The 11,605-nt window shown below is 31.1% G+C and overlaps 3 protein-coding genes across 3 annotated transcripts; all 3 read right to left on the reverse strand.

The window, feature by feature from the left end:
- Positions 1-457: 457 nt before the first annotated feature.
- LOC145012571 (Copper transport protein family) lies at positions 458-1,640 on the reverse strand. The gene is made up of 3 exons (XM_078971370.1): positions 1,497-1,640; positions 1,283-1,364; positions 458-744 (listed from the first exon to the last, which is right to left on the reverse strand). The coding sequence occupies exons 1-3, from the start codon at positions 1,506-1,508 to the stop codon at positions 554-556; spliced, it is 285 nt and encodes a 94-aa protein (XP_078827496.1). The 5' UTR covers positions 1,509-1,640; the 3' UTR covers positions 458-553.
- Positions 1,641-2,061: 421 nt separating this feature from the next.
- On the reverse strand, positions 2,062-4,481 carry LTA2 (2-oxoacid dehydrogenases acyltransferase family protein). The gene is made up of 6 exons (XM_078970025.1): positions 3,445-4,481; positions 3,118-3,309; positions 2,953-3,040; positions 2,792-2,862; positions 2,594-2,677; positions 2,062-2,513 (listed from the first exon to the last, which is right to left on the reverse strand). Exons 1-6 carry the CDS (start codon positions 4,342-4,344, stop codon positions 2,409-2,411), a joined length of 1,440 nt encoding a protein of 479 aa, XP_078826151.1. The 5' UTR covers positions 4,345-4,481; the 3' UTR covers positions 2,062-2,408.
- A 4,583-nt stretch (positions 4,482-9,064) lies between these two features.
- LOC145008253 (ACD11 homolog protein-like) lies at positions 9,065-10,919 on the reverse strand. Its single transcript, XM_078966880.1, has 5 exons — positions 10,741-10,919; positions 10,404-10,626; positions 9,987-10,159; positions 9,456-9,601; positions 9,065-9,359 (listed from the first exon to the last, which is right to left on the reverse strand). Exons 1-5 carry the CDS (start codon positions 10,782-10,784, stop codon positions 9,253-9,255), a joined length of 693 nt encoding a protein of 230 aa, XP_078823006.1. The 5' UTR covers positions 10,785-10,919; the 3' UTR covers positions 9,065-9,252.
- Between the last annotated feature and the right edge of the window lie 686 nt (positions 10,920-11,605).

Consider the following 11,605-nt stretch of genomic DNA (forward strand, 5'->3'; position numbering starts at 1 on the left):
ATACAATGTCAAATTTGACATAAAAAACGTAATGTCAAATTAAAATTCTGAGGTAAACTTAATGATTTTTTTGTTATTTTCCTTTTTTTCACAATGTAATATAAGGCACTCGCATATGATCAAGTTAATCGAGAAACGAAATGCGAACAACAACCAAATCACCATCGATGTAGGGTTTGTACGAGAAAATATGATATGTATATATTATGTGTCAGCATAATTAAATGTTGGGTTTTTGGACTTGTTTTTTTAGTTGGGTTAATTCTAGATAAAAAAAATATATATATATTTATAGACTTTATTTACGTTTTTTTTTTTTTTTTTTCTGTAATTCAATTTTTAGTCAGTAATAAAACCTTAAACTGTTTTTTGTAGATCGTTATTAGTGTTCTAAAGAAATACGATAACATCCAAATAACTATCGATGTAGGGTGTCTCCAAGTAAATATGCCAAGTATTATGATTGAAGAAAAGAAAATTTGAAAGATTATCTGCATGTAAATATTTACACCATGAATACACGTTTGTCATGATTATAACTTTGATACTTAAATTAGTACTTGTAATGATTTATGATTGAATGTTCATGTTGTGCTTCATAATGAGTAGTCAGCTCCTCGATTTCAAGAATTTCAACTCTACGATTCATCTTTTTCCTTAATTTTATAGCAACATCTGATGGTTTAAACCTCCCGCAAATGCTAACCCTGTTTTGTTGTTTTTCTATCAAGTGTTTCTCTATTTCTTTGAAAAATAAAAGAAGAAAAATGTTAGTAAATTTGTTATCTTTCTTTTTTATGATAATTAATATTGTTGTTTTAAGTTTAAACCTCATGCATATTCTCTCCATGTTAAGAAACTACAATTAATATCTTCTATTTGGGTTGTCCAAAAAAGGCAATGTTTCCTTTTAGAAAGAAAAAAAATCATTTCCAGAAATACAAACTGTATGGTCCCAAACAAAATTAATTAAAATTTTTTACCACATATGAACCAAACAAAATTAGTTGTATTTGTTTGTGTATGTTTTCTTAAAACATAACACAAAAGATGATCGCTTAAACATATTTTGTTGAGGACACGACTTGATTTTCTTTAGGTCGATTTTTTTTTTTATTTATAAATATAATACAAATAAAAGAAACGAACATTTTTTTTAAATTTATATATGTGATTGTTGTGTTATGATTTTGTTTAATAAAACTATGTATACACATTATTAATCATAAAAAAAAAAACTTTTAAAATAAATATCGTCATGGTTAAACAAACAAATCTTTACCTTTCATGTTTAAGATGTTTCTCCTCATTTTTCTGCAACAAGAGTTGCAGTCAAGGTTGATCCTCATCACCATGCAACATACCTATGGAATTTCTCACACAACCAAAAAAATGACAATGATTTACCAAGAAAATAAATAATAAAAAGTTATTTAGTCACAAAAACAATTCATTGCTCAATGTCATAAATAAATAAATAACAATTTGATGCTTGCCTGTCCTTCCATGACTTATTGAGATTTTTTTTTTTGCTATGGGTAATATCAATGACGTGAATACAATAAAAATATATCGTAAACAAATTGTTTATATTATGTATGTTGGGGTTGTTTTTGCATAGATATGGAAATCATGATGTTTTTAAGGTTGAATACTAGAATGAATGAGGATGGAAAACTTGATGAAAAGAAAGATGAGTAGATTAAGTCACCTTTCTCAACAATTTAGGGGTTACTTTTGGACTACTTGATGTCATGTTAGGGAAAGCAAAGCATATTAAGTTTCTTTGCTAAATCATTATGTGGAATAACTAACTAATAAGCTTTGTCATAAGGATTGATTGACATGGTTTAATTTTATGCAAATTCCAAGTGTGGTTATTTATATTTACGTTACATGTTATTTTGAGATATCATTAGTTGTGCATAACATATGAATATATTGGGTTGTTAGAATTTCAAAATACCAATGTTTCTCTTTTTTCCAAATTCCTGTTTCTCAATTCATATGAATATAGTTATGTATTTGATTCATGCAAATTCTTTCAAACCAAAAAAAAACTTGATTTCTAACAGCTTCAACCAATTACTCCATTGAAAGGATCATAATCCAAATCAGAGAAAAAAAACAAGCAACAAGAACCAGTTTTCTCAATCCTAAGCACTAGACAAAATACAATATCAATTTTCTTTGTTGTGAAAAGACTTTATTAACCCTGTTCAAAAAGCACCTCAAAGAATATCCGAAAATGACAAAAAAGAAAAAAGAAAAATGGAGCTACAACATGTGCTAGAAACCGAATAATAATGCCACCTCTGCAAACCAAGTTTCTTAGCTGCAAGATCATATCATGTGATTGTTTGTTGTTGTTGTTGTTGTTGTTAAGGATAAAAAGTTGGAACAACATTTTACATTGTCAACATGTCTGGTTCTTGAACAATCTTTGCAAATGTTTTAAGGAAAGCAGCCAAATCTGCTCCATATACGATTCGGTGATCAGCAGTAACATTTACCTGAAAAAAGATTATTTAAAAAACGAATTTAATAAAGATTCCAAAAAACATTATTTAATATACAAAAAAAAAAAACTCACCATCATTTGATTTTTCACACTGAAATATCCATCTTTATCAGCAACAGCAGTAGGCTTTGAAGCTCCAACAGCCATAATAGCACCCTGCAACAAATCAAACATTTCAAATTTTCAATATGACCTAAATAATATAAAACTTACACAGATAAAGATTTCATAAATTGACTTAAATCAAGCTTTTTTTTTTTTAACACATACCTGTCCAGGTGGAAGAATAGCATCAAATCGATCCACTCCAAACATGCCTAAGTTTGAAAGTGTAAAAGTTCCTGCAATCAAAATGGCATATTTCATCCATGAAATCTTGTAAAGAAAGAAGATATAATTACAATGAGAAACTTATATGGTTTAGTGGTTACCTGAGTTGTATTCATGGGGCTGAAGTTGTTTGGATCTTGCTTTCTCCACAAGCTCCTTCCATTTTTGGGATAACAGATAAAGATCCAACTACAAGAAAGCAAACAGAATGAAGGATTTCTGTCTATTTTTGCTAGGAATGAAATGACTTAAGATCCAATGCATACCTTGTCAGCATCTTGGAGAACAGGGGTGATTAAACCACCATTGATAGCCACAGCTACTGCGATATTGATGCTGTTGTTATAAGTAAAACTCTTTCCATCTTTGCAACTTGCATTGACCACAGGATGCTGAACAAGGGCCATGGCAGCAGCCTTTGCTAGCAAAGCAGTCATGGTAACACCCTTGGGTTTAACCTGAAGATCCATCCACCAACAAACAAGTTAAATTTAGGAATATCATAGATCGAATGATCAATTAAACTGTGGGAGTATATGATTAGTATGAGTATGATCAGATTTCAGTAGGAGATAGGTAAACACGAATTTGACCTTCTCATATAGAGCATCAAGAGCATCAGTGATAATCGGGTAGCCAACTCGGAATGTTGGCACAGACAAGCTCTCGATCATGTTCTTTGACACAGCAGCTTGCATTGTGGTAAATGGAACGATCGTAGCCCCGGGAATTTCAGCAAATGTTGGTGGGGATTTAGCCGGAGCAGCAGCAGGAGCAGAAGGAGCGGTGGCGGTTGCAGGGACGGCCGAGGATTTCGCAGGTTTGATTCCGGCAGCAGCTTCAACATCCGCCGGAGTAATCCTCCCAAATGGCCCAGTCCCAATTACCTTGTTTATATCGACCTTATGCTGTTTCGCCAGCTTCTTCGCAAATGGTGTCGAAACAATCTTCCTCGGTCCATCCGCCGCAACAGGAGCCGCAGCTGGTGTAGAAGGAGCAGCAACCGGAGCCGGCGGAGGCGGAGGAGGAGAAGGAGCGGAAGCAGCAGGCGTCGATGGAGCCGAACTACCAGCACCAGCAGCTTTCGCCTTAGCTTCTTCAATTTCCGCTTCAGTCTCCGCTAACAAACCGATCGGAGCGCCAACTGGAGCCGACTCACCCTCAGGAACAACAATAGCGGCAAGAATTCCATCGTAGAAGGTTTCAACATCCATATCAGCTTTATCAGATTCAACAACGACAACAGACTCACCTTTGGAGAGAACATCCCCTTCGGACTTGATCCACGAGACGATCTTGCCCTCCGTCATGGTGGAGCTGAGTGCAGGCATGAAGATCTCTCTGATTTTAGCACGGACGGTGTAATTCCTTGTGCGGCGAGTGAATGTAACGGCGGGCGAGGAGGTAAAGCGCCATTGGGTGTTGGCTGCGGAGATGGATGAAGAGAAAGAGAGGGATGGGGAAGCCCTAGCTTGCAGAAGTGAAGAAGACATTGTAGAGAGGGATATGGAGAGGATGGATTTGGGGGTGAAATGAGAAAATCTGGGAGAGAGATATAGGAATGGAAAGAGAATGAGGCGGAGAAGACGAGGATATGAGGAAGAGGAAACACTGTAAACATCGCCCAAACATTGGCCATGTCATCCGAGTTCGTTGGTCTACTCTACTCCCTCAACTAAACCCATTTCTTCTAAATTTGATATTTGTTTTCTTCACTTAAAAAAAGTTAGAACTATATCTTAAACAATGTTTTAAAAATCAAAGAATTTATTTAGTATTGTTTTTCACTTTATAAAATTGTAATTATATGATCGCATTAGGGTCGAAAGATCATGTGGATCGGGGAGTTTGATATGCTATAAGTTATAACCTAATTGGTGCTATTGAGAAGTTAACAATGAGTTTGTATACAGTTTTTATAGTCGAAATAAAAAAATCTCTTATTTTAAGGGTAAAATTTAAAGACGTAGCTTTACATAAGATATCCATGTAGTTGTGAACATTATTACAAATTTGACAAACATGTGTTAGTTCTTAGGTGGATGTGCATAATTCTCTTAATCCTAATACCAATAGCAATTACTGACCAAATGAATCCCATCAAATCAACAATCAACTCTCCGTGGACGGAAGAGCGACCATCATTATATGACCGTTGATATACAAACAATGAAAATCTATAAAAAGGGAAAACAAGGGGAAAGTAAGTTATACTATGCAGTAAAACATATATATGGTGCTTCGGAATGAAGTGTACAAATATTATAACTTGCAAATGAGGAAAATACGTGGGGTACTCGATAAAGAGTAGTAAAACGATACATGGATAAGCATAAACTAACATAAGAGCATAAAATCGTTATCGACAATAAATATAAAAAAAAACAAAGATATATAGATGGTGAGACTATCCATCAACTCTAATATTATGCATCCACACCATCATAAGACCAGGTGTTATGTAAAAGCAAGTTCATCCATGTTAAGCCTCACGTTATCCTTTAACTTCTTTTGAGGATGTCCTCTCTTTCGCTTACCATTATAATTGACTCCACATTCCTTATTGTTGTTGATGGTAGCCTCCTTATGATATAGGCCTGACAATCGTGTCGTGTTCGGATTGGCGTGTCGCGGGTTGGTGGGTCAAAATATGTAAACCTAAACACGACCGATTTAAATATACAGGTCACGGGTTGACGGGTTTGGAGCATAAACCCATATATGACCCGCCAACCCATTTATTTATACGAGTTCACAGGTTGGCGGGTTCGTGGGTCAGATTTGGGTTCGTGGATCCAAATTTTAGACATTTAAGTATTAAACATCCAAATGAAAATTAAAAAGATTTATAGAAACATGTTACAGACTTAACCTTATAGGTTAGGACTTACAACCTTAGACCATCCACTACGAGTCAAAATATCAAAACAGTCAAATGATCTATGAATCAGTGGTATATATTATATAATACTTATTAAATATTAATAGTTGATACATAAACACATTTAAAAATAAAATAATTTTTTTATTAAGACTATAAACGGGTTGGTGGGTCAACCCATTTATTTTTTAAGAAACCCATATATGACATGTTTAATAAATGGGTTGGCGGGTTGAAAAACTCAACCCAAACCCATTTATTTCGTATCGTGCCGCGTGTTGTGTCGAGAATTGTCAACCCTATTATGATAGGTTAACTAGAAAAAGAGCATTTTAACCGAGAAAATAAACAAATAGAAGAACTTGCATGCAACGACATCATTATGATTTTGAGACGAATTAATGAAGTTGTGAGTTTACAATATGATGCTCGATTTAAAGCTAAACGGACAAATTTTATAGACATTGTATTAGATTTTTGAAGTGGCATGAGATGTCAGTTTTGTAGAAAAGGTTTTAGAGTTTACAAATTTAGACACTAAGAACGATATCATAGAAAGAGTTAAAGGATTATTGTACAACCCTTTGATTTTACATTCGATCATATGATTATAGGTTCCATCTTGCTTAAATTGTCTTACTGGAACCATGATAAATTTTTTGTTTGTATATTCGTAAAATATTACAATCTTATAATAAAAATCTCATTTAAAATAACATTGATGTTAAAAAATATGTAATGACAAACTATGAATAATACAATTATATTTTTGGATGTTTTTTGGTTAATTACGGCAGTTTCATTTTTTTTTCCCCGCATTTTAGAATGGCTGGTTAACATATTTATGGGATAGAAGTCATAGAACCCCCAACCTTCTTGTTAGTAATTTCTTGTTAGACATTTTATTAGTGAAATGGGCTAACGTCAAACTTTTATATATATATATATATATATATATATATATATATATATATATATATATATATATATATATATATATATATATATATATATATATATATATATATATATATATATATATATATATATATATATATATATATATATATATATTTCTTTAAATTAACTATGTGATTTCATATGTTAGCTTCCATGAATGTTGAGGTGACATTTACTGAAGTGATATGTAACTTATGTGGCAATTTGGTTGACACATATACAATTCCTAGTTCAATTATAAAGGAATGTATGTTTTTTTTCTTGAAATCGATCTAGAACAAAAAATCAAACAAATTAAATGCCTTCTTTTGCTTCCATCATATACAAATTTGGAGTAAATGTCCACCAATTAAATGACATTTATGTACACGGATGTAGAGCTCAAGCTAAATGTTGGACTTCTTAGACCCATTAAAGGTGTCATAACTATCAAGTAAATTGTTGCGTAATGTACATTTGAAATATAAAGGTTGATATTGGAACCAAGTTTGTTGTCCTTAAAAGAATTACAACTATTTTAAATGGATCAATCTCCCATCAACCCAATTATTGGCGAGAAATGCAACTATTTTCAAGAATTCAAAATATGCTCTACGAGAAAGTTATGGATGATATTGATTAAGTATAGGGATGGATAGTCTAGTTTTGATTGATCGGTTTTGTATTCTCTCCTCATCCTTAAAGTTTTTTTTTTTTTTTTTTTTTTTTTTAAATTTTTTTTTACAATTGTTATATTCTCGTTCAATTTGTCAAATGTTATTTTGTGGTTATTTTGATTTAGTTTTTTTTTCTACATGTTATTATTTTTTCTATTTTATTAAATTTCATACAATATTTTAATGTAATAGTTACAATAAATGAATATTAATTTTATTAATGAACTTACTTTTTAATTTCAAAATTCCCAAAATTAAATTCAATTTCATTAATAAACTTACATTTTCTTATAAATTTAAAGTTTTCAATATTTTGACTTTTATATTTAATTTTTTTTAAATTAATCCATATAATATACAAGTCTCTGTAACTTATAATTTGTAATTGTCAGGTGTCTTATTCGTTTGTTTTTCAAATAAAATTTCTTGCTTTCCAAAAAAAATATCATTTAGTAAATCAATCAGATAAATACAAGTTTAAGATGGTCATGCTTCTGTTTACTTTAGTGTTTTTCATATTTCTTATTTTGACTTTACTTGTGATTTTAGTATGAATTTTACTGAACTATTAATTAAATGTCTTTAATTGTAGTTTTCCATCTTTTTTTTGATATTTAAAATTATTAATTTTTTATTTTAAATAAGTTACTAATTAAGAGATCTTCTTTTAGTTATATAAAATAGTTATATAAAGTTATAACCATTTAATTAAATAAATTTGTGACCTTATAAACTGTATTAATTTTGTTTTAATTTTTATTCTAATGTTATTAATTTAATATAATTATAGTGAAAATTTTAAATTTTGAAATTTGAAATGGATAATCAATAGGTTGATAAGTAACATGATAGTAATTAGAAAACCTAATAAAATAATACATGATAAAAGAAAACTAAACTTATTCTTTTATTAGAATTGAAGATGTTCTATTAAAACATAAGCATACACATCTCATTTTCAAACTCACTACTAGAGTCATACATATATATATTTTTTCAAATAGTCATACATAAAAAAAAACGTTAGTATGTAAATTAGTCATATATACATGTTTTTCATATTGCGTCAAACATTAAGTATATACATACTCACATGCAAAATTGTGTTTAGCTGCCTTGGTTAGTATGTAAAAGCAGTTAGTATGTTAGTTAGTACAAAACATTTTTATATACAAAATAGTTAGCATCTACCAAATAAGTTGAACAATTATTTCTTTCATATGTTCCAAAAGCCAACCTTTAACATTCGATGTTGCAAATGACAAAAACAAGTCCTTAAAATTGGCATAAATATGACTTCTATGTTACATGTGCTCTACATACATCGACTTAATTTTCAACCTCAACCCGCTCACCATTCAAATGTATGTAAATGTTAGTATGTAAGATATAACAATCAAAGAATATATGAAAAAAAAAAAAATTCGTCTTTACATTTAGCATACATTAATACCTAAAACTCAATAAAAGGCCCTATACACACATTGGGACTTGGGCCAAACTTATACCCCTTTGCATTGTAAATTATGTCATGGTTTTTACTATATTACTCTACAAAGGTTTACGTTTCAAATTTATAATGATTTGACTTTATTTACAATATTACAAATTATTATTACTCGAAAATTCCAACCACAAAATTATTGGAAAATGGGATGCGACACAACTATACACAAATTCAAGAAAAAAAAAAATACCAAAACCAACATGTACATAAATCTCCAATAGCGCCAATGGTAATATAAAAACTAAGTTAATTCTAACACAATTCACCTAATTGTAACAAAGAATGGCCAATATACAAAAAGAATAGGAACAAACACACCTTGACACCATAACATAACATAGATGATTTCCATGGAAAAAAAAATTGTGAACAACTTTGGGCTTTGTACAATAAAATATCACCAATCCAAAGTGATTCCCCTTGAAGTGTAGAGATTATCAATGTAATTTATAATCGGAAGCGAAGCCTTTATATACCTTCTCATTTCACTCTCTGCTGATTCATCTGTGATACATGACGTGACACCAGTTAGATACTTATTTATGCAACTTTATTATTTTCCAAATTATGCATCATGGGAAAGTAGAATTTACAACTTACCACTTTCATTTAGATTTAACAAGAGTTGATCTCTTGTTGGAAGAGCACACATTCCAGCTGAAACTGCAGTTCTAACCGCCCATGTATGATATGGAGCGCACACTTGTTTGTAAGCCTCTGAAGCTGCTTCTTTCAACGAGTAATCACTAAAAGATTTCAAAAACATTTTAACATTATTAGATTAATTACACCATTAATCTTAAATAACTAATCTTAAATAACAAAAAATGTGTCTGCATTTGTTACATACGACATAACTAGATAAACTTTTCTTTCCTAGATTATTTTTGAACATTTACATATTTGGACAAAATGACATGACATAATATTAATTATATTATGACATCATATGACATGATATTGTTTCTAAATGTGATGACAAAAGATTGAAGCTTTTGTGTCATATATGAGAAAAGACAACTTTTTTCTCAATTCAAATGTTAAGTGAAATGACATGACATAGTCATGATATTGTTTTCATACAAAAGATTGAAGTTTTTGTAATTGATGTATACGAGGAAAGATACGTACTCTGTTGACAAGAAATTCTGAAACAATTCTCTGATAAGATCTAGACCTTGCCTAACTCTTCGAAGCTTTCGAGTAAGGCTCTCAGCTGATTGCACAGTGTCGCTTTTAACATCGTAATCAATTACTTTACTTAAAGTGCCATAAAGACTTGCTGCTTCAGAAAGATCACGCACCTGATGACCATAATCAACAATGAAATTAGGGTTTTTTCATGTATTGAATGATTGAATGAACCCCAGAGTTCAATAGATTCAAATTCGGTAAACTATGTCTCGAATTACTTTCAGAAACTTCCTATTTATCACCGATTTTTATGTTTGGCTGATTATAGTTCATTGATTTGACGTGATAACGTTCATTTGTCCTGAAAATAGAAAAGCTTGTAATGAATTCGATGAAGAAAGCCAGAAAAGGTACCTTGGAGGTGTATTCCATCTCGGCAAATTTGAAAGCGATGCCAAGCGAACCAAATAGAACAGAGACCAAAGAACACGCATCACAAAAGGGTTTCAAACGCAGCTCGATGGAAACCCCATTATCCTTTTTAATTAAATCCGATAGTTCCTCAAATGCATCTGAAATCAAAGAAAGAGCTGTTCCTGTTTCAGCATCTTCGAATTCGTCGTCATCAAAACCCATCCTGTTGATCATAATACATCACAAGTCAACATAAGAAACAAAAAGCACAATTTTCCCGATCATCAATTGTGAAAACGAAATCAAACCATGAAAAGGAAATTAACGAAGCACTTACTTCTCTGTGTCAATGTTCGAGGTGAAGTAAGAAAAGATATCCATGGATTTCGTGTGTGATTTTGATGAATTTGCAGCTTTGCGTGTAAAGTCTACGATTGATGAAATTGAAAGAAAGTGGGAGGGGTATTTGAAGGTGGCCGGTGACTACTTTTGGCGCCGGCCAGAATATGTGAGCTGGGAAAGTCTATGGGAAACTTCGATTATATTCCATAATTATTGGAATGTTTCATTAATGGTCCTTTTATATTTGGCGAACTACAAAATAAGACCCTTGTTTTTAAAAGTAACAATAAAATGGTCACGTAATTAGTTAAATGTTACTCTATAAGTCCCAAAGAAAACAAGATCTCTTACTTATAAGAGTCAATGTCATAAAATGACAACCAATAACACTTTGTTTTTTTAGGTTGATTGTCTATTTATTAATAGTACTTAAAGTTCATTAAACCTTTTTTTGTTATTGTTAAACCATTAAAATGCATTTCAATCAAATAATTTTTTCATATCAAATCCAATAATATCAATGTCTCAAACAGACATAAGTGAAAAAATGTCATGTTAACACCACATATCATTTAATACCAATTTACCCAGTTGAAATCTATCCCAATCTTATAATGAACTCAAATGAAGTTTATAGACTTACGAATACATTCAAAGATAAGTGAACTTAAAAGAAATAATTATATATATTATTGTTTATTATGACATTAAGCCTATTTTTAATTGTCTAAGCAAAAAATATGGAAGAAGCTTCATCTTTCTAAATAAACATTTTAAAATCATCTGTCTACAAACATTAAAATTGGATTTGTGAAATGGATGGCAGTTTACAAACTTTTCGATTTTGTTTCATGTATTTT

The sequence above is a fragment of the Lactuca saligna genome, chromosome 8 (genome assembly GCF_052625555.1).
Source record: "Lactuca saligna cultivar CGN05327 chromosome 8, ASM5262555v1, whole genome shotgun sequence".
In the NCBI taxonomy this organism is placed as follows: Eukaryota; Viridiplantae; Streptophyta; class Magnoliopsida; order Asterales; family Asteraceae; genus Lactuca; species Lactuca saligna.

What these genes read in the sequence shown, in the direction of transcription:
- LTA2 (XM_078970025.1), bottom strand. Translation starts at nt 4,344, where the DNA reads ATGTCTTCTTCACTTCTGCAAGCTAGGGCTTCCCCATCCCTCTCTTTC. An exon ending in GCCCCATGAATACAACTCAG is followed by an intron (nt 2,863 to 2,952) that starts GTAACCACTAAA and finishes TTTTGATTGCAG; the next exon opens with GAACTTTTACACTTTCAAAC. An exon ending in GTGTGAAAAATCAAATGATG is followed by an intron (nt 2,514 to 2,593) that starts GTGAGTTTTTTT and finishes ATCTTTTTTCAG; the next exon opens with GTAAATGTTACTGCTGATCA.
- LOC145012571 (XM_078971370.1), bottom strand. An exon ending in AAACATCTTAAACATGAAAG is followed by an intron (nt 745 to 1,282) that starts GTAAAGATTTGT and finishes TATTTTTCAAAG; the next exon opens with AAATAGAGAAACACTTGATA.
- LOC145008253 (XM_078966880.1), bottom strand. Translation starts at nt 10,784, where the DNA reads ATGGATATCTTTTCTTACTTCACCTCGAACATTGACACAGAGAA. An exon ending in CAGAATTTCTTGTCAACAGA is followed by an intron (nt 9,602 to 9,986) that starts GTACGTATCTTT and finishes GAAATCTTTTAG; the next exon opens with TGATTACTCGTTGAAAGAAG. An exon ending in GTTAAATCTAAATGAAAGTG is followed by an intron (nt 9,360 to 9,455) that starts GTAAGTTGTAAA and finishes CATGTATCACAG; the next exon opens with ATGAATCAGCAGAGAGTGAA.